Below are 21,016 nucleotides of genomic sequence, written 5' to 3' on the forward strand. Positions count from 1 at the left end.
AGAATAGGAGATGATCATGAGACCCGTACTGAATATTTATTGGCCTATGAGCACACACCAGATGCTGCACAAATCCTAGGCAGAAGGATAAGATTTACAGACATGTTTGAAAAAAGGGGGAGAAAGGGACAGATGGTATGTGCTGAGGAGGAAGGGAACAAGAGAAGCCTGACTGATGAATCCTTGCTCCACCTTGATGCTCATGGCCCAGGATGCAGAATAGAAGAAGTTGACTTTAAAGACCAAAAGAAAAGCCACGAGAAGGAAATACAAGGTACACCAGAACACGAACAGGAATGTGCCAGGGCGGTGAGATTATCCAGGCCAGAGGAGTGATTTAGGACCTGTAGGGTGAGGGCAAGATCTTTGAAGTAAGTTCAAAAGGCAAAGTAGAGGTGAGCCCATTAGGACAGATGGGGGTAATTTAGCAATCCTGCTGTCAGATCACCACTTCATTAAGGGTTCCTGTGATTCCAGTTCCACTGCGTAACAAAGAGAAGAACATGATCAGAACTGTTGATTCTGGGAATTTGGGGCCCAGTGATGAGAAGTGATCCATTACTTTGTATTCAGACCCAAACCAAACAAAACCAAAACCAAACAACAACAACAAAAAAAACAAAACAAAAAGGAGGATAACTGATAACCTCTACTGATAACCCCACAAGATTTATTTTTCAAAGACAAATATATTCAAGAAGCAGTGAGATAAATTAAAGGAAGTTCTGTGTCATCTTACAGACTGATCTCAAAGACAAGCACTGTCTCTCCCATGGGGCCTCTCGGGGGCTCCAGCAGAGCAAGGTCACCAGCTAGGCTAGATTGGATAAGGCTAGAGAACCATCTTAAATGTCTTTATGTTCTAAAAATGAGTTAAAGGCATGCCACCCAGCGAGGAGTGACCCTAAGTGTGGCCTGCCCAACCATGTGAGAGGAAGGGCATACAGAGGGCCCAGTGAAACAGCAGGATCAGAACACAGCAGGGTGGCGGCAGCGCTTCTCCACAGTGCACCGTCAGAACGCATGAACTTCGAGGATGAGGTCCGGGAAGGGGCTGCCGTGCACTCCTCACAAAGCTAGAGGGCTCTGGTTCACACGTGTGAGAAGAAGCGCCCTGTAACAGTAGCTTCAGCAGACATGCAGACACGGGGATAAACAACTGGAGACACAGCGGGGGTCTTCATCTAATAGAGGTGGTCCCGCACGTGCTTCATGATGGTCTTCAGTCCCAGCCAGGTCTCCTCGGCGGTGGGGATGATCTGGTCAGCTGGTAGGAGGAAGCCATAGTGCCCAGTGTCTCTCAACTCAAACGTGAATGCATACTTGATGCCGTTATCATAGGCCCAGTCAATGCTGCTCCCACTAGCTGGGTCTGTAAGTCAGAAAAGAAAACGCCTTTGAAGCCCAGGTTCTTTCAGAGTTGGGAGGGAAGGAGCTAGGAGTTCTGCTTGCTTGTGATTCCTTAGGGACCCAGAGTCCTTTGTATGTAGGTCATCAGGCCTACAACACATGAACACTGGCCTGATGAATATCTTTATTAGTCTCAAACCAAGAGATTTTAAATCCTTATTCCCATCTTGTCACTAATTCATTGTGTTGACTCCTTTAGGTCACTCAAAACCAACCTTCACAGAGTATGACAGGCAGGCTCCTAGATGGCCCCAGTGATTCTTATCTCCTGGTCTTCACATCCGTGTATAGTGCGCTCTGACAGTGAGTAGGGCTGACCTGACCTGGGTAACTGACAGGAGACTACAGAAACGATGGCGTGTGGCCTTCAAGGCTAGATCCGCAACACTGAGGCTCCCACCGTGCTTTCTTGATCATTTGCTCTGGGGAAAGCCGAGCGCCCGGGTGCATGGACAGTCAGAAAGTGTCCTACTGCGATGAGGTCTGTGTAGCAAAGAACTGAGGCGTCCTGCCAATATGCAACACTCACTTGGGAAGCACCTGAGTGAGCCACTTTAGAAGCAGACCTGTCCAGCCCCGTCGGGCCTTTAAATGACTCCAGCCTTGGAAAACATCTTGACTGCGAGGGAGAGGCCCTGAGCCAGAGCCACCCAGCTAAGCCATTCCTGAATTCCGAACCCAGGGAAATAGTGGAAGAAAATAAGTGTTGATTATTTTAAGCTGCTACATTTTAGGATAACGTTTTACATAGCAAGAGATGTGATACACAGAGAAGAAGAAGCACAGCCCTTGGGACTTCCCTTTGCCGAAAGGCTGGGGAAAGGCTCCCTTCCTGCATCTTCCAAGCCAAACTCCACTGGAGCAGAAAGTGGCTAAGAGCACAAGGTGTGGAGGACACCGAATCACCGAATAATGATGTCAATAACAGCTGTCATTTACTGGACATCTACCACGAGCCCTCATTATATTGGAAAGTTTACACATATGACCTCATTAATCTTTAAAAACCCCAGTAAGGTGGGTGTCACTGTCCTTGTTTTTCAGAGGCTCAGGGTGGGTAATTTATCTATGGAGATACAGATGGAAAATGGCAGGACTGGAATTGAAACTGAAGCCCCTCTGCTGATAAAAGCCCATGCTTGCTTCAGCCTCCTCCCAGCCCACTTAGTACCGTACACGTCTGTTAAATGAAAACATGGGTCCTTTTGTTTTCCCACCATTCCTGAGGGCTGTTTCTCATGATACTATTAGTGATTTTTCTAGAGATGCTACTTCTACTGTGATGACATGCTCCCTGAGGTTATGAAACAGGCCCTCCTATATTCTCTGAAATCCTTGTGCGGTTACCGCACCCTTCTCTACCCTGAGAAAATGCTGAATAAAAAACAGACAATGGCAGCAGAAATTTCTAGAGGTTATGTATATGGAAAACTCAAGTATTTCAGAACACATTTTGAATTCAGCAAGGGGCCAAGAAGATGTCTGCTGAGCAAAGTGATCAAGTGCATGTACTTTGCTTTATTTGAGTCTCTGCTCAAAGTGTACCCACTCTTTTAACACAAGAATGGGAACACACTACTAACATACTATTAAAAACACAATGCAGAGGCACCTGGGTGGCTCATCCGGTTAAGCGTCTGACTCTTAATTTCGGCACAGGTCATGATCTCACATTTTACGGGATCTGCACAAACAGTGCAGAGCCTGCCTGGGATTCTCTCTCTCCCTCTCCCTCTCTGCTTCTCCCCGACTTGTTCTCTCTCTCTCAAAGTAAATAAACATTTTTTTTAAAAAAACACTATTTTTTCATTAACATTGGAAGATTGTTCCCTGTTAGCACATATAAATGCACCTCATTCAATTAAGGGGGGCATACCGTCTCACCATGTGAATGCACCAAATGTGTTCTTATTCAGTACTGCACTCAGACATTTAGGTGCTCACCAGGCTTCCGTGACTATAAACAATGCTGTCATGAACATCCTTCATCCTCACAATCTCTCCACGAATCACAGGAGCCCAGAGAACTTGTGTCCAAGCCCTGAGAAGACCAGAATCGGCGAAGGGAAGGGGACAGGGTTGCTAGAGGCAGGTGGCCTGAGAGCAGCACAGTGTGACCAGAAGAAGGAGCATGAAAACTCTATAAAGGCAGACACAAGAATGAAAGAAGCAAAGCAGGCTGGGGCTGTCCAACACAGGGACTGAACACGCAGTGTGGCACAGAAAGCCTTCAGGACATAACAAATGACGTTCAGAAGGCCACTCCGTCATCAAAAAAGGAGCTTAAATCTCTTGTCCATGTTCTGTTTAAGAAGGCAAGAAAGCAGGGCACCCAGTCAGTTGTGGCTCTGGCTTTGGCTCAGGTCATGATCTCAAGGTAGGTCGAGCCCTACATCAGGCCTGCTGCTGGGTGCACAGAGCCTGCTTTGGATCCTTTGTCTCTCCTTCTCTTGGTCCTTCCCTCCCTCTCAGCTCCTCCCCTGCTCACGCTCGAGTGCTCTAGCTCTCTCTCAAAAACAGAAAAAAGAAAAAAGAAAAAGAAGGCAAGAAAGTGTGAGATTCGTGTGATAACTGTTTTCAGCTAAAATGGTTAATCAAAGAAAAGGTCCAGCACTTGAAGGGACAAATGTCCACTATTCGTGTAGCACATGCAATAACAACCCATAGAATTGTAATGTTGTTTTACCAAAGTTGATTACGTTTTTGGAAAGCCAGGGGTGGGGGCAGACCAAGTCTTTAAAGAATACAGAAGATGACTCTTGAAAGACTCGGAAATACCGTGCCCCCGACAACACGCAGGAGAGCCCTTCTTCCTCTTCTGCGGGGGTCTCATGAGTGTCTCGGCTTTGGGCAGAACTTAAGCTGGAGGAAAAACGTATTTGATGTGGGACCACAGCCATCCTTTAAGCTGCAGTGTGACCCAAAAGCCCCGACTGTGGTGACCCACGAAGCTCTTTGAGAAGGGCCCTGTCAGAGGACGCCCACCTAGTCTCTCTGCTCTCTGTAGTCCTGAACTCAGTTCTCACTAATGAAATGCAGAGGATGGAGAAACTCGCCTGATGTGCTCCTCCTCTGAGAAGTCCCCATTTAACAACACTAATAATAATAAACCATGAATAATTGATGGATGGTTGCCGCAATTAGACGCACAATGACAACATCAGGCTAATTGCTTAATACAGCGCGGTAGCCATGGCAGTGGCGTTTGAAAGACAGAAAAGAGGCTGAGACCAGAGTCTTGAGGGCCCAGCAGGGGGGATGGAGTATCGTCCCAGAAGAAGAAGGCTGAAGGGAACCGCTGGCTGAGGGTGAAGCAGTTGGATGGCAGAGTTATGGTATGGAAAAGGACAGAAACATTGGCAAGTGTCCAGGCGCTCTGAGGGTGGACCAACTGTTGGAAAGTTACTTACAGAGGAGACACGAGGAGGGGAAAGAATGGTACTAGCTTAAAAGGTGTCAGAATTCAGCTCCTTGTATTTGTGTTTTTCTTGCCCATTGATAGGGGCGCCTGGGTGGCTCAATCGGTTGAGCATCCGGCTTCGGCTCAGGTCATGATCTCACAGTTTATGGGTTCGAGCCCCACGTTGGGCTCTGTGCTGACAGCTAGCTCAGAGCCTGGAGCCTGCTTCAGATTCTGTGTCTCCCTCTCTCTCTCTGCTCCTCCCCGATCTCTCTGTCTCTCAAAAATAAATAAATGCTCAAAAAAAATTTTTTATTGCCCATTGATAGCTAGACTCTTAGAGAATGATAATATTCTTCAGTTTGATCTTTAAAGATCAGGCTCACAGAATAAGGGGACCAGAAGGTTTTCAGTTCTCAGAAGGAACAGACTGAAATGCTCAGATGAACCACTTCAGTGAGAAACCAAAACAAAGGTTGAAGCTGTAGGTGATGAGCCTCAAGACCATCTTTAGGTTTGGAGTCTTGGTAGAGTTGTTTTGTTTTGTTTTTGTTTGTTTTTGTGGGGGGTTGGGGAAGGGATCGGCTTGATGTTCACTGTTGCAAAGAAGACCCCAGATCCCAGCATGCTGTGCTCCAACACATGCTCACTGCTGACGGGAAGGTGCGAGAACCCCCCTCCCCACCCTCAGGCCCACCACCTTGGTCTGCCAGTCCAAAGGTGGCTTTCCTTTGAAAACAGAACGATGGGCTTGCAGAATTTTTAATAACCTAGGTCAGGATCTCTCATGGAAACTGAGGAACGCAGACTCCAGCTCACCGTGTGCACGTGACAAATAGCCCAGTGGTGGTGATGGTACCAATGAGGAAGTTTCCTCTCAAAGCATTTTCTAAATAATCAATGAACACAGCAAGTACTTACAGACAGTGGTGCAGGTGGGACCCACTTGGTACGTCGTGCCCGACAGGGAAGCCAGAGCTTTGGCTGCACGTCTTGCCACCTTGTCCTAGAAGAAGGAACTGGAGGGATGAGAAAGAATGGATCCCATAGCCCGACATGCCCCAGCCACTCTGCACTGTGATGGTATGGAAGATTCTCGGCCCCTCCCCTGAGTCTCCCTCCTGGTCTCCTTCTTTCCCATCCAACCAGGGCCAAAGCCTGGCACGCAGAGGTGTGGAGGGCTGCTCACCAACCCATTTGGAATCGAGGAGATACACCAGCATCTTCACCTCTCCTGAGGGACGAGAATGTCATGTTCATGAACATGTGAGAAGGCCAAGTTATGTCCCAGAGAAAACCGTCTAAGAGTTGGGTGTTTCTGGAGTGGAAGTGAGACAGGGCTGCCGTATATGGATGTGCCGTATGCAGAATCTAGTCTGAGACCAGGATCTAGTCCACACCTAGCATGAGCCCTGCATGGTCCGGGAGGTGTGTGGGCTGGCTGTGGTCCTGGGTGGGGGGGGGGGGTGCTCTCGAGCCGACCAGCACAGTGGGAGGAGCCCACAGACACCCTGCAGACACCAGCCCTGCCCCAGTCCGTCCACCAGAAGTGCCTGCTCACATCCTGGGGTGAGTCACTGGATGTGACATGCAGCACCCCTAGGATGTAGCCTGCACCCTGCTTAAACTACACCTTGACCAGATTGAGAATCACCCCCACCCCCAACCCTCCACAACGCCAACCACAGTTCTTGGCAAACAGTGGGTCCATAACACATTTTGCTCAGAAAATAATTGAGAAAGAAAGGACAGGTGCAGGGTATGGTCCTTGAGAGTCACCACAAACACAGAAATAATGAGAACTGACTTCTTCCTGCCCCCAGTAGATCTGATGGCACATTCCAAAGGGCAGAGAGAGAAGTCCTGGCCCTTGATGAAGCAAGCCCAGGCTCCTGGACTTTCCCTAGAAGCTGGAGAACTGCTGTGGCAGCACCCCAGGGTTGAGGAGGCCCAGGGCGAGGGGGGCAGCCCATCACTCACCAGCTCATCAGCATCCGGGGCCTTTTTGACCGTGTATCCATACGGATACATCAGCAGCTGGGAGTAGCTGTGCAGGTCGACAAAGCATTTGAAATTCCCATGTTCTTGGATGAAATCTACCACCGATTTCACCTCCACTTCTGAATTGGCATGGGGTCCGTGGTATATTTCGGAGCAAGGGTTACCACTGGCTCCCTCTCCTGTAGGGGTGAGGAGGTGGCCCAAGCAGAAACATTAGCCGGCAGGCGAGAAAACAGAAATGCAGGGCACTCAACCCAGAGGAGGGGCAGAAGGTGCTGGCTGTGGCTAGGTCAATGCTAGAACTTCCCCCCACCCAAGAGCCTAGTGCACGCTTTGGGTCCCCTGCAGAGAGGACACAGGAGTGGGAGGTTATGGTATTGGATGTGCCTCCTGAGGAGGAAAACTGGGAGGACTCCTTTAAATGGATAGAGTTGACCTTGTATTGTATCACTAACAGTTGTCATGAATAATTAATATCATACTTGACAATGAGTTGTAATTAATAAGAATCTGAGATAATTAATATGAAGACCAATTAATAATGAAAATGACTCCATTTATTCTGGTGTCAACTCATTCTCTTGGTTCAGCTCATAATGGCCAAGCGCTGCCAAAAATAATCTATTGTTGTGGCGACAGTCTCGTATTTGACAGGTATTTAGAAATACTGCCTTCTGTACTCCTTCACATCATTGCTCCCTGAGGTATCAGGCCTGCGTGCAAAACCAGCCCAGTGGTGGGAAGAGCAGACTTAACTCTGAGGCCCTCAGAGCCCACATTTCTATCAGCTTCTTTCCCACAGCCACATTATTCTCCTTCCCGCCGAGGGTTCATGCGGTAGGCAAGCTGCCCTCTTCTGAGTTACCACCACCCAGTCCCTTGCCCAGGAGAAGTGCAGTGACCAGGGTATAAGGCACGGATGTCTATGTCTAAGACTAGAACAGTTTCTCAAACATTAATATTCTTTGATTTTTTTACCTGTTTTAATGGTTTGGTTTTTTGTTTTTGTTTTTTTTTGAGAGACAGAAAGAGACAGCGCACACTTAAGTGGGGGAGGGGCAGAAGGAGATGCGAAGAGAGAGGGAGACACAGAATCTGAAGCAGGCTCCAGGCTCTGAGCTGTCAGCACAGAGCCCGACACGGAGCTCAAACTCACAAACCATGAGATCATGACCCGAGCTGAAATCAAGAGTCTGGCACTTAACCAACTGAGCCACCCAGGGGCCCCAAACGTTAGTGTTCTTTTAGGAGAACAAGAGTTGCAGAGTCATTCCCTTTCAAAATTATTATTAAAAAAAAAAAAACCCACAAAAGGGCCTGGCCCAAGTCTCTCAGTGAAGCAGGAGTGGAGCCAGCCTGGAAGCTGGCTCCCCCACCGCCAGCTGGGAGCCCTAGTGGTCCAGCCCCACTCCACCCCGGGGGGGCAGCAGGATTTGAACACCATGTCCCCATCCTACCTGCAAAACTAGCATTCCAATTTCTGTTTGGATCAGTACCAATGCAAGAGCTCCCAGGATTTATGGACCGTGTCTTCCTCCATAATCGGTTCTGAAAAGGCCACCAAAGAAGAAACAAACATCCAGAGATGGGTCAGGGCACAGGAAGCAAAGATGTTCTCTGGGGGTCTGTGATGGAGAGGGGCGCCACAGTGGGGGACAAGCTGCTGGTGGCTCGCTCTGGAGTTTCCCTGGGGCTCCGGTCCTCACGGGCTGAGCCATCTCCTCTCATCTCCCAGAAAGGAGGCTTAGCCCTTCTGGCTCAGACCGAAGGACTCCCCCAAAGTGTCCTCATAAGAACTTTAAAAATCAAGAACCAGCCTGATGCCAACCTGAACCCACCGGAAAACTGGTTTCAGCAAAAGTAGGACAAACAAGACATCATATGCCCAAATGATCACTGGTGTGAGTGACAGGAAGTGCACGGCAACTATTTTGTTCTTGCCTAAAAAACTAACCTGAATCCAATCAAATTTCAAGATCTGACTGCCAGTAAATAAGAAGTAGGGGGATCCGGAAACAAATGACACACAACTAAGAAGCCATCAGCCAACTTCAGAACGTGAGATTCTGTAGGACAATTTACTCGATTTCTCCAACAAAGGAATGACATTTTAGAAGCTGTGTGCGGGGTGGGGGTGGGGGCGGGTAACTGATGTAGATTTAAAAAGCCTGCAAAGCCGTAACAACCAAAGACAGGTGCAGACCTTATTTGGGTAGTGATTTCATTAAATTGAGTCAAAAGACATTTTTAAGATAATTGGGGGAATTAGATGATATGAAAGAACTTCCATTCATTTTTTAAAAGGTGACACTGGCGTATTGTTTGGTTTCTTTTTTTGTTTTGTTCTAACGATCATCCACTAGAGATGCATACTAAAGAAGTTTTGGGTAAAATAACCTGATGTCTGGGATTTGCTTTTAAATAAAAAGGGGAAAAAGTGTGGGAGGGAAGAAATGAAAAGAAGATTGGTAAAGTGTAGATAATTATTCAAGAGCCATGATAGGGAGTTGAGTTCATTAGACTATTCTAACAAAAATATTCCCTGGTGACCCTTGGCTCAGAGAGAGACTGAAAAATGAGAGCCCAAGGAAGCGCCTAATGTGCACACGTGTGCAAGTTTTCTCCATGTTCATACAACGATTTAGGTGGCAAAGCAAGGAATTCAACAAATTCGCCTTAACCCCAAGCCCGGCCCACTCAGTGTTACTCACTTGAGTTTGTGTGTACACATAGCCATCAGGATTGGCCACAGGCAACAAGAAAATATCCATTTTCTCCAAGATGGAGGTGATGGCTGGGTCCTTCCCGTAATCAGATGCAATCTAAGCAGAGACAAGCTCGTCAGCAATGGCGGGGCAGGCTGAGGTGCTAGGTCTAAGCCTGTGTGTCTTCCTCGGATGCCCCTCTGCGGCCTCCCTACCGCCCTCATAGGCACGGCCCTCTACAAAGCTCTTGGAGCACTTCAAAACCTGGGGGCACGTGGCTTCAGGATGACATCAACATTTGCAATGAGTCCAGGGCTGCCTGGTTTATTCACTCCTTCTTGGGGTGGGGGCAGGGAAGAGCCACATATCATGATAGGTTTGGGAAATCTGGACCCCACGCTAAAGGTTAGGGAAAACAAATCCTCTGCAAACAGCACCCTTCCTATCCCTAGTGCTGCCTTAAAGCAGACTCTCCAGAAGGACATGGAGATGACATGAGGTCCTCGAGGGTCTGGAGGGCAAGGATGGGGCTGAGCTTCACTGCTGAGAAGTCCCCTTCCTGCGGGGCTGACTATGGGTCAGTGTTTGGGGGCCACCTCTGCAGCTCATGAATGGACTTTGTCATTTAACCACAGTGGCTTGGCCAAGGGGCTTCGACCTCTTGCTTCCCTGATGTGAAAAGGCCCCCAGCCTACTGTGTCTATGCAGAGTGCCTTCCCACCTCGTCCCCCAGGCCCAGCCTCATGGGGTGCTGAAGGGGCACCCCCAGCCCACCGGAATTCTCAGCTAATACCGGGCGACATGACCTTCCTCGCAGTCCAGATCGCTGTGGCCACCGAGATCCACTCCCGGGAATGGATGCCTGCGTTCAGCCAAATGGCCGGCCGCCGCCTGCCTTCTGCAGTGCTGAACTGTGGAAGGAGAGAGAGGCCAGAAAATGACCCTCCTGCCCACGTCTCCACTCACCTCTCCTCTCCCCAGCTCACCCCTATTCATTTAATCCATTTAAGGTAATTCAGAGACCAAATGTTCCTGAGGGCACCATCTATTTATCAGGCTTCTCCGTGACCAGGGAGCTTAATTGGTTGGTTGGCAGCGCCCAGCTGCAGCTCTGGGCAGCTTCAGCTGCCCCCGGGTTGGAAGCAAATGGGAAGGGGAAACAATTGCTATTGTGAATTATAATGCCAGTGTGATTAGAGATAATATTATGTCTCTTGAAAGACCTCAAATGGTATCCCAACAGAGAGAGACACAAGAGTGCATGAACCAGCCTGTCCTAGTTGATGCAATAAATGAATTCGATTTTAAAAGGAAGAAGAGAGAGGGGTTCACGATAGCTCTTCGTAAATGGCATTAAATGAATTCCGGCTCCTGCCTTTTAGCATGGGGCTGGGCCGCCTTGGGTCAGAGTGCGGGTGTTAATGAAGCTAGAGTCTCCATCAGGTTGGCAAATAATCTAAATTTATGTGGATGATTTTAGAGCAACCAGTTCAGTGGCAAATCTCCTCCAGCTGGTAATTCAAGCACTGCTCTGGGCTGGGGTCCTTCACGGCTTACACAAAGCTCAGGACTTGACAAATTTTTAGCACCATCAGTTGTTCCGTGGTTCCTATCTCCAAATTCCTTTTATTCATTTGGCTGGATTATTTATGTAATTTATGTCCCTGCCATAAATTCTCTACCTCTTTTGCCAATATAGACCTGAATCTGTTAGAAATATCTAGAAATTAGGCTTTGTGCAGCCAAGGAGCATAGGCTGAGCTTAAAATTACATCAACCCTAAAATTAGCCTCCTAGATTGCTTTTCCAATAAGTACCCCTAAAAGCAGAATAGAATTTGTAGAACGATCCCCATTTGTCTTGCTTTACAGAGTTAGGAATGAAGGCAAAAGATTGTGGCCCATCTGAGAGCTCTCTGGAATACTAACCAAACCCACCCCACACCCACCCCTACTACCCCTCACCCCCACTCCCCTTGACCCTGCCTTTCAGTCACAACTTGCAGTGGGATGGACTCCTTCCAAGTTCTAGCTCATTGCACATTAGGCAAAAGCAGAAGACTTTCCATCAGACCAACTTTGAACCCCAATAGATATCTCCCCAAACCCCTGAAGTCAAGGAGATCCTAAAAAGCCACCTTCTTCAGGGGGCTGAGGGCTGGCGTCCTGGACACAAGGGACCAGGAGCCTGAGTCCAGCCTTGCCCCTTGAAGAGCCTGGGGTCTCACCTTCAGTACATACATGGACCGGTTTTCAAACGAATGCCCAATCTTCACTCTGCTCGCCAAATCTGGAAAATCTCCAGCAATGCTATCCATCTCACGGTAAATCTGAAGCACGAAAAAGGGAACTCAGGGGCCTTTAAGAATTTTGTTCAGCTCTGGGTAGGTATCTGTGAATTTCATCTTACTGATCTTACTGATTTCTTCCAGCCCTGTGATCTTGGGGTTGGCAATATTGCTGCCCTGGAATACTTATTGTTGAAGAACTGCCTAAAGGGTCCTTTTAAACAACATTCTAGAAAATACCACATTTTATTTGTTCATAAAATTATAGGCCATGCACCTAGAGAGACTTGTGTGGATACTTCTCCAGCAGTTCGGTGCCTTGTACCATACTAGTCTGGATAAATCAGCAATTGCCCCATTTAGCCAAGGTTCTTGAAAACCGATCCTCTCCAAACTTTCTGATCACTTTCTCCATGAGGTTCTTTTAAAAAAATTACCATACACAATCTGTGTGTGTGTGTGTGTGTGTGTGCGCGTGTGCGCTTTATAGTGTACATATGTTATGTATACTACATGTGTACCATATATTATATATGTTATGCCACTGGAATAATGCACCACACAAATATGTACATTATAAAATAACAAAAAGAAACAAACACGGTTGCATTAATTATAAACATAAATGTATGGAGAATGTAAACAGAAGTTGTAACAGGTTTCTTCCTCCATCCCAGTGAGGCATCCTCCTCACACCCTGTACTACAAGCACCCTACTTTGGAGAGTCCTCTGATGGCCTTAAGTGAACAAGTGAGGGGCACCTGGGTGGCTCAGTCGGTTAAGCCTCCAACTTTGGCTCAGGTCATGATCTCACATTCGTGGGTTCAAGCCCCACGACGGGCTCTGTGCTGACAGCTCAGAGCCTGGAGCCTGCATTGGATTCTGTGCCTTCCTCTCTCTCTCTCTCTCTCTCTGTCCCTCCCCCTCTCACGCTCTGTCTCTCTCTGTCTCAAAAATTTTTTTTAAAAATTAAAAAAAGAGAACAAGTGAAGCACTGTAAAACACGGTTACAGATGCTGCCATTTGTTTTCCATTTCTATTTTAATTTAACCTAAATAGAGTTCATCCATCTTAGTTGATCAAATCTCTTGAAGGTCAAAAGAAGGAAATAAATAAATTTATATTTAGACCTTAAAATGGAAGGGTGAGCTTTATAGAGGAGAAAAACATGCCATCATTATAGAATAAAATCACATTTAACTGGTTTATCACAGTTGCAGTCAATATGGTGGACACAGCAGAAGCAAGAAACCACCCCCCAGATGTATCACGGCAAGCCAGGTAAACTACAATGAAAAGAACCCACAGCCAAGTTTAAAAATCAAGAAAGTAGAAACTGCAGGGGCAAGAAATGAAAGGGAACAACTAGCCAGCTGGGTGGAAGGTAGAAAACGGAGCACAGGGACCAGACGTCTGCAACCAGGAATAGCAATAGAGGGCATAGGACCGGGTGTGGGCAAGGTGCAGGAACTTCAGAGCCAGGAACTGGCCATGCCAGCCATGACAAGGACCTGGAAACTCTACCTACTGACCCCAGAAAGTGAAGCAAAAGCCAGATGTCCACCCTGAGCCACGACAGGCAAGAAAGTCGCCCAGGTAAAGTCAAAATACCTAGCCATATCCGGAGGGAGGGGTCCAAGTTCACACTGTCAACATTAGGGGAAATTCAGCGGAGCAACTAACAGAAATAACGGCAACCACTGCAACACACAGTAAAACTGAAACTGGAAACCCTGGACGAGACAAACCTGAGAATCCCACCAGAGACGTAAGAAGGCCTAAGTGGTTACAGGATGAGAACCCTTCAAAGCTGTTTTTAGAAAGAACCGCATGGATCAAGTCAAGAGGGAGGTGCCACATCAATGCACAGCAGAGGGGGACACCTAGAGCCAGAGGGCAAACGCAAGTGCTTGAGAAAGTGAGGATCCCATAGCAGGCAGGCGAGGGGATGGAGTTCCTGGGGTCCCCTGGAGTTCTGGGTGACACCTGCAACCGGTTAGCTTGGCAAGTGAGTGCCCCACGTTCACGAGGCTAACCTCACGGGTTTGATCCCTGTGTGAGCCCTGAGCTCTGCCTTTGTCCATGGCCCGGGACTGAACTCCTAACTTTATCCAGCTGATTTGCAGATGTATGTCATTGGTCACAAGAGGGATCAAGGGCCAGTGCGGTTGGAAACGTACACAATAAACAAAGCTACTGACAATCATGGGAAAGAAGTGAAAACAGTTGGTCAACCTTGGAAATAACCCCTCATCTAGAAGAAAAACAACTCAAAGTATATGCTTCATGAAAAGCATGCCAGGAACACCATCTTTGGATAGAAAGAACAACATGCACACAGGTATAGGAAGGAGATTCACAATTTTGGTTTGAGGTGTTGTTCTGAGCTAGAAGAGCGCTTCCAGTCTCATGGAGAAGACATCGAGAGTCATAAGAAAACTCTTATATGTGATGCAGTCCCTTCTGTAGTCCCTCTTGATTCTTTGAGTTCTAACAGCATATTAAATTTTTCTGCTCCAAGTTTTATATTGGAAGGATTGGCTTACCTTGAAAGTCAGTCATCTATATAAAGTGGTGTTTAACTGAACACAGCACCAAAACACATTAGGGAACAAATATACATTACAAGTAATCATGATAAATGAGTGGAAATATTTGGTCAACCTTGGAAATAACCGCTTGTCTACTTGCCTGGAATAAGTAACATTTTAATCTGGGTGTGTAAAATACAGGAATTATGGTGGGGTATAAGAAGGTTGAATTACAAGGACGGAAATGATTGTAATTAATTCATGGTTTTCTTTAAGGGGTTGCCTTAGAAAAGAAGGAAGCATGTGGGAGAAAATGTTCAGTTGTGTTTCACTGTGCTCTTAGGTGCTGGTGGGAGATACACAACCCAAGAATTACAAAGACATTGAAGCTAAAGACTAACACCTACCTCCTGGAAGTAAGAAAAGGGGTTACAAACCCCAGGACGCTCATGACCTTTATCTTAACCTGCTCTCAGATACTTACCGCTTCCAAGGAATGGTAGGCCCCATAGTTGAAGTTATTACCGCTTCGCTCTTGCCCTTCATTGTGTTGCATTTCTTCATCTTCATGATCTAAAAGGGCCTGAAAAAGACACGGCAATGGTGTGAAGTGACCCACTGGAGATGGAAGTTCGTGTTGTTTCTGCCATGTTTTGGCACGAGCTGGCCAAGATGGCAGCACTCCTGTCACACAAATGGCAAGGTGTCAAAGGGGTCAGATTTTTTTCTGCATATCTATAAAAGCTTACTTCTTGGCACCCAACGTACGTCACCCCATTCAAAACCCGCTTACTCCCCAAAAGCAACATATGTGCTATTTGGTGATTCTACACTGTGAATTCTCTAGACATCAGCCCGCATCTGGTATCCAGTGCCTGTGAAATACACAGCTTGGGAAACCATTCAGAAACAAAGAAATTCTTATAACCACTCATACTTTGAAGGCTCCTGGCAGATGTCTGTGACATGTGAGGATGATTAATAAGCTCACAGCTGCTCACGCCATCAGGAAACTCCCGGGCCAAATCACCAATTAGTCCATAACCCACCTCGGTGAAAGAGAGAACATGAGCCAGACACTGTCCTGCTGCTGAGATACAGGTCATGAGGCTGGTGTCTGGCTTGGGTGGTGATGTCCCCTCTGCTGAGAACTGTTGGTGACATTCCCTCTTTCTCAAAGGACGCTTTTTACAACTGGTCTCCCCAAACCCTCTACAACACATAAACACACACACACTTTTCTTCCCTCCTGACTTCAAATACAGAGACAGATGCTTAATACTTGTGGGGCACCTACGACAGATCAGGCACTATTGGGCATTTTACATACACTTAATCCCTTAATTTTCTCAACAAATTGTATGAAGAAGGTCCTTACTGTTACCATTTTACTGAGGAAGAAATGGAGGCTTGAGACATTAATAGCATGTCCAAAGTCACACAGCTGGTAGTTAACAAAATTAGGATTTGGATCCAGATCTGTCCATTCCCCTAACCTACAGATGCCCTTTTCTACTACAACATGTTCCACTAACAAGTCATTGCTCTTGACCTCCCTAGGCCTCAATGAGTTCATCTAGAGAATGGAGAAAGATAAGCCCAGGACTTGTACGGATCTCTGATCCACTCTGGATGCTTTGTCCTCTGCAAGACCAGTTAGGGGCCTTGGTCTACCCACCTGCAGGTCTTCAATTGTCACCGAGTAGTCTAAGCCCTGGGACTTCAGGAAGGATTTGACTGGCTGCAGGCTGACAGACGGGACCAGGACATCCACAAGACGACTGAAGGTGGAGGGAGATTTCCAAACATTGAGCTGAAGAGAACAGAAATAAAACCAGGTTAAAGGACAGTTCAGGTAAAAGGCACAATGAGCTCATTCTTCTAGAACAACTGCCAAAAGCCAGGGTGATCCCTGGGGAGCTGGGCTCCGCCCAAGGGCAAACACTGCCCATTTCACAGCCGTATCTGGTCAGGCCTACCCAGAAGGCAATACCTGGCAAAGTCCAAGAAGGAAGAAAGTCGATGGCAGATAGAAAGGTGGCGCGCACTGCTAAGGCCTCCCGTCTCCCAGGACGGCAGGTGCCGTGGCCCACAGCCCTCCCAGCCACGCAGAGGCACGTGGACTGACACAGGACTATGCACAGACACTCTACAGGAGCAACAATGCCAGTGGTGCTACCCTTCTCTCACCAAAGCCAGAGACACCCCAGAGGATGCAGAAGAAGCAGGTACCTTAAAGGCATCCGAATTCACTAGCTGCCTTAGCTTGCTGATCTCGTCTCCATTTCTGACGTTAATCCTAAAAACTTGGTCCCTGGAGTGGAGGAGAAAGAAAAAAAGAAAAGCAAGAGATAATGGTCAGCTTTCAGCTGGCAAATAAACCCCAACCCTACTATCCCAGACATAACTGGGCCGAATGAGAGGAAATGGTCTAGTCTTTGGTTATAATGTATAGCCATTAAAAATAAGACGACGTGGCAAATATGAAAAAGTGCTTATAGTATAACTTGAAGGAAAATATTAAGTGAAAGAGCAGGACACAAAATTGTATGTATGCCATGATTACAAGTATGGAAAAAGCAGATGCATTGGAAGAAAAACAGACAACGGAAATATAGCAAATGCTGACAGTGCTTATGTCCGGGTCGTGGGATTATGGATGACTTACTTTTTTTCCCCTTGTATCTGTTTTCTGTAATGTGGTCATATTACTTTATAATGAAAAACATATATATTTTGCAGAAAGGAATGTTCCTGAGTTACACGCAAAGCTAACTCAAGACATAAAGAAGCACTTCTTCAATGTCAGGGCTACGGCTGAAACTCTGGCTGAAGGTCCATGCTGGAAAGAGTTGGAAAAGAGAACAGCCCTTCCATCCTTGGAGGGTTAGCTATGTGCTGGGTGGTCCCTCAATCCTGTCCAGCTCCAGAACTCTACACAAATGCGAAGGACAATACGGGCCAGGGTGCTGCGGCCGGACTTGGGATTCAGTCCTCCTGCGGGGGCCCTGAGAACGCCCAGAAGGGAGCCGGCCAGTCCCGAGCCCCCCTTTGTTGTCTGTCCTGAACTCGCTTCGTGTACACCATTTAGCTTCCGCAGCAGCGGCAGGGGCAGAGGCCCCCCGAAGTCCTGTGTGTGGGCGGGAGAAGGCCGGGCCTGAAAAGCTGCCTTTGTGCCCTCAGCCGGCTCTGGGAGCCAGGGGAGCCATTAGGCCGTTGCTAGGGAACGGCCCGAATGAATCCGCACTCAACGCTGTCACATGCGTCATCCCTTTACACGAATGAATGCGGGAAGAGCTGCTGGAGAGGGCTGTGGGCTGAAGGACCTGTTGACAGAGAAAATGGTTCTGTCACAGGGAGCTAAATGTGCAGGCTCACGTGGCGGAGCCACATCTTCTCATCAGAAAACCGGCTCAATCCAGATGGGGCTCTCAGGGTTCGACTTTGTTCTGGGAGGTTCTGGAGAATCTCCAGGGGGTCGTCTAGTCCAGCCCCAAGGAGGCAAGAGTTGCTTCCGCTGCAGGTGGAGGTCTGGGGGAAATGCCAGTGCCAAGGGCTCACTTTCTCCAGACTCATCCAGTCCCCACAGGGTCCTTGGAGGTGGGCAGCTAAGCACATACCCCTGGAGCTGCTGAGGCCACAGGAGAGAAGCCACTGGGTGGGCCAGGCAGGTCTCAGACTGAGCCCAACAGGCCTGCTCGGAGTTGAACTGTGGCCCTGGGAAGATGGGGAATCAGACTACCATTTCTCTGATGCAGGCAAGCAGCCTTGCAAAAAAAAAAAAAAAGAACAGGTTTAAGACAGAAGGGAAATCCTTACTCCTGGCTAAGTACCAGGACCCATCTGCTGAACTTATGCTCTATCACAATCCACCCCCAACATTCCAGAAACAGAGGAGTCTTTAAAATGAGTGTTCTAGAAAGCACCTGTGCACTGACATCTCTAGTGGCAAAATCTGGCATCCTGTACAACACAACACGATGAGAACAATCATAAAAAAAGAGTAGAGAGAGAAGGAACAGGAAGAGGGGGAAAAAAAAGGAAGAACACAGGAACAAGGCACTCTCAGGAGTATGAAAGTCCTGTTACACATGCACCCAGAACGTGTGTTTTACTTTTCTGGAGTGGTAACATCACAACAGAACTTCCACATTCCTGGGCATAGTCCACAACAGTGGAACACAGCGAATCAAACTGGCCCTGAGCGGAGTAAATGCACAGCACATTTCTTCATACCCTCTGGGCCAAGCTACAAAGGGTAAAGGCTCAGCTGAAGAGTGCAGAGGGAGAGCGGAAGGGCTGGTGCGGAGCGGAGCCCTTCCCCGTCTGTCTCTCCTCCACCTCCCCTCGTACACGCTCTCAGCACCAGCCTCACAGAAATCCCAAATTCGCCATGTACTTTGCCCTTCCTTGCCTTTGCACATGCTGTTCCCTCTACCTGGCTGCTTGGCCCTGTTCCTTGCCTGGCAATCTCACACCCAGGCTTGAAGAACCAAAGGTCATCACCCATGAGGTTCTCTCTAACCCAGGGGCAATGTTAGGGATGGTCTCAGATGGTGCTAAAAAGTGGGGGGCTGGGGGGACCTAATCTCATTCTCATGAGCGTAAGTCCGTCAGTACCAAGAAGCAGAGAGAACATAAGCAGGTGCCAGGTGGAGGGCGGCCATTTTCTTGCCCTAAGTGTCCTTGTCTCTATTTACAAAGTCCTCCTTCCCAGTCCTGAGAGAGGGGGTAGCTGAACACAACCTAGATCTGCCGTAAATCCAGGCAAAGGCCTCAAACTTTTTCTGAAAATGGGAAGACTGGTCCGGGAGATGGGATATACTGGGCTTTACAAGTCGCCATGTTTATCCCTGCTGCTCCCCACGGGTGTTCTCTGCGCTCTCGCTAACCCTGGTCCTCTCCCACACCTCGGGCTGTCCAATGCCACCAACACAGTGGCCGGTGACCTCCTCTCCCTCACCCTCACGCCCATCCCATGTTCTGGACACCCTAGTACGGAGCTTCCCTCCCTCCCCCATTCCCATGAGGGCAAGCCAAGAGGCCTGGTCCTTGTGCCTTTCTCACCCGTATCCCCAGCCAGGCTTAGCAGCCACCACAGGACACAGTTTCACAGAACTCTTCAGTGCCTGCCAGCTACTGCTGATGCCACAACCGGTTCTGCAACCACTTCCTGTTCTCCGCCTGCCCTGCACCTCTAGGCATCCTGGCCACCGTCCATCCCTAAGATGACTGAAGGCCAGGCCAGAAGACACTGGCGGAGTGAGACACACCGGGGAAGTAGGGAGTTGGTGGAAGAAACACAAGCTAGGGGGTGAGGGGGGGGGCGGGGGGGGCGGAGAGAGCAACGATCATCGTCATCTCCACCAGTACTGCCCCCACACCCTCCTAGCCAGCCTGGGTTCTGGCTTCCTACCACATGAACGCCCAGAGAGGCCAGCTGCCCCTTGCTAGAAACGTTCACGGAGCCAGGCATCTGGGACATATCTGCGGACCCCAGGAAGGATTTCGCCACCCTTGCTGGGCTCCCTGTACTCCAGGGTGAGGACAGATTTGGGGGTGAGGATGACACCAGCCGTGGAAAACATCTGCCATTAGCTCAGCACCGGGCCCAGCTGTCTCAACTCAGGGACCCGCTGCACCGTCAGAGAAGTCTGTATCCAGAGAAACGAAGATTGTTCTGGCCCCGTGAAGAGCGGTGGTGAGGCTGACAGCTCTCTGCGTCAGCCCGCACGGCAGCAAGCATAGTTATGACACACCTACTGCTGAGCTGCCTGTGGAAATATGTCCTTCTGTGGCCACCTGCTACGCCTAACCCCTCTGAGCTACTTGACAGTAGACAGCAGGTGTGAAAAGAAATCATCGCCATAAAATTACTCATTCTCATATAAGTAATTACCTCAATAAACAACCCCAAAGTCTCTTCAGCCAACCACTATATTAGAGACTAAACTAACACATAAAGATATATCTGGGAGACACAGGATTCTGTCTGGAGACTAACTTGTGTGACAGCAAAAGGGTATGGGTTTGGCCTCCAGAGTTCCGGCTCCCCTGCTTACCAGCTAAGTGGCCTTGGGCCGGTTCCTTAATCTTTCCAAGGCTGAGTTATTTCATGTTTAAATTGAGGAAAATAATACCCCTGCCTGGCAGAGTTGTTGCGTGATCAAAAAGATAATGCACACGAAAGCTCTTTGCAAATGGCAAAGCATTATGCAGTAATGAGTTATTAGAATTCAATCTTCTAGCGGGGGACCAAGGCACCCTTTCACCTCGCCTACCTTCCAGATGTCCCCTCCACTGCAAAGCGCAAAGCATTCTCCAAGTACACATGCACACACATACACACACACATGCGGTATACAGGTGTATCCTTCCGTGTCAATTTTCACAGCTGTGGCTAGGCAAGACCTAGCCAATCTTCAGGTCCCAGAGGCTGATGAGAAAAGACCAGCTCTACAAAGCCTTCACCATTCACAAAGAGGTGAAACCAAAAAGCCTAAGAACCATGGTTTCCCCCTAAGCATGGCAGAAATTAGAAACACTTTCTGATAATTCTCGATAATTCATAATATATAAGTAAGAAAGTAAGAAATGCCTGGAACTGACCTTTCAAATAAGAGCTAGGAAGTAAAAGAGCTGACGGGAGCTTAGGGAGCTGGGGAAGGGCTGTGGAGCCCA

The 21,016-nt window shown here is 48.2% G+C and overlaps 1 protein-coding gene across 1 annotated transcript; it reads right to left on the reverse strand.

The window, feature by feature from the left end:
* Positions 1-650: 650 nt before the first annotated feature.
* Positions 651-19,820, reverse strand: CPA4 (carboxypeptidase A4). Its single transcript, XM_029918042.1, has 12 exons — positions 19,720-19,820; positions 19,403-19,477; positions 16,568-16,649; positions 16,014-16,148; positions 14,820-14,918; positions 11,744-11,845; positions 10,323-10,427; positions 9,523-9,633; positions 8,269-8,359; positions 6,791-6,990; positions 5,732-5,816; positions 651-1,372 (listed from the first exon to the last, which is right to left on the reverse strand). Exons 1-12 carry the CDS (start codon positions 19,818-19,820, stop codon positions 1,185-1,187), a joined length of 1,374 nt encoding a protein of 457 aa, XP_029773902.1. The 3' UTR covers positions 651-1,184.
* Positions 19,821-21,016: the final 1,196 nt, after the last annotated feature.

The sequence above is a fragment of the Suricata suricatta genome, chromosome 2, assembly GCF_006229205.1.
Source record: "Suricata suricatta isolate VVHF042 chromosome 2, meerkat_22Aug2017_6uvM2_HiC, whole genome shotgun sequence".
NCBI lineage: Eukaryota > Metazoa > Chordata > Mammalia > Carnivora > Herpestidae > Suricata > Suricata suricatta.

Coding starts and splice junctions, on each gene's coding strand:
- CPA4 (XM_029918042.1), bottom strand. CDS start 19,820: ATGTCCCAGATGCCTGGCTCCGTGAACGTTTCTAGCAAGGGGCAGCTG. Junction 16,149..16,567: donor TGAATTCGGATGCCTTTAAG/GTACCTGCTTCT, acceptor TGTTCTCTTCAG/CTCAATGTTTGGAAATCTCC. Junction 9,634..10,322: donor CGATCTGGACTGCGAGGAAG/GTCATGTCGCCC, acceptor GTCTCTGCTTAG/ATTGCATCTGATTACGGGAA.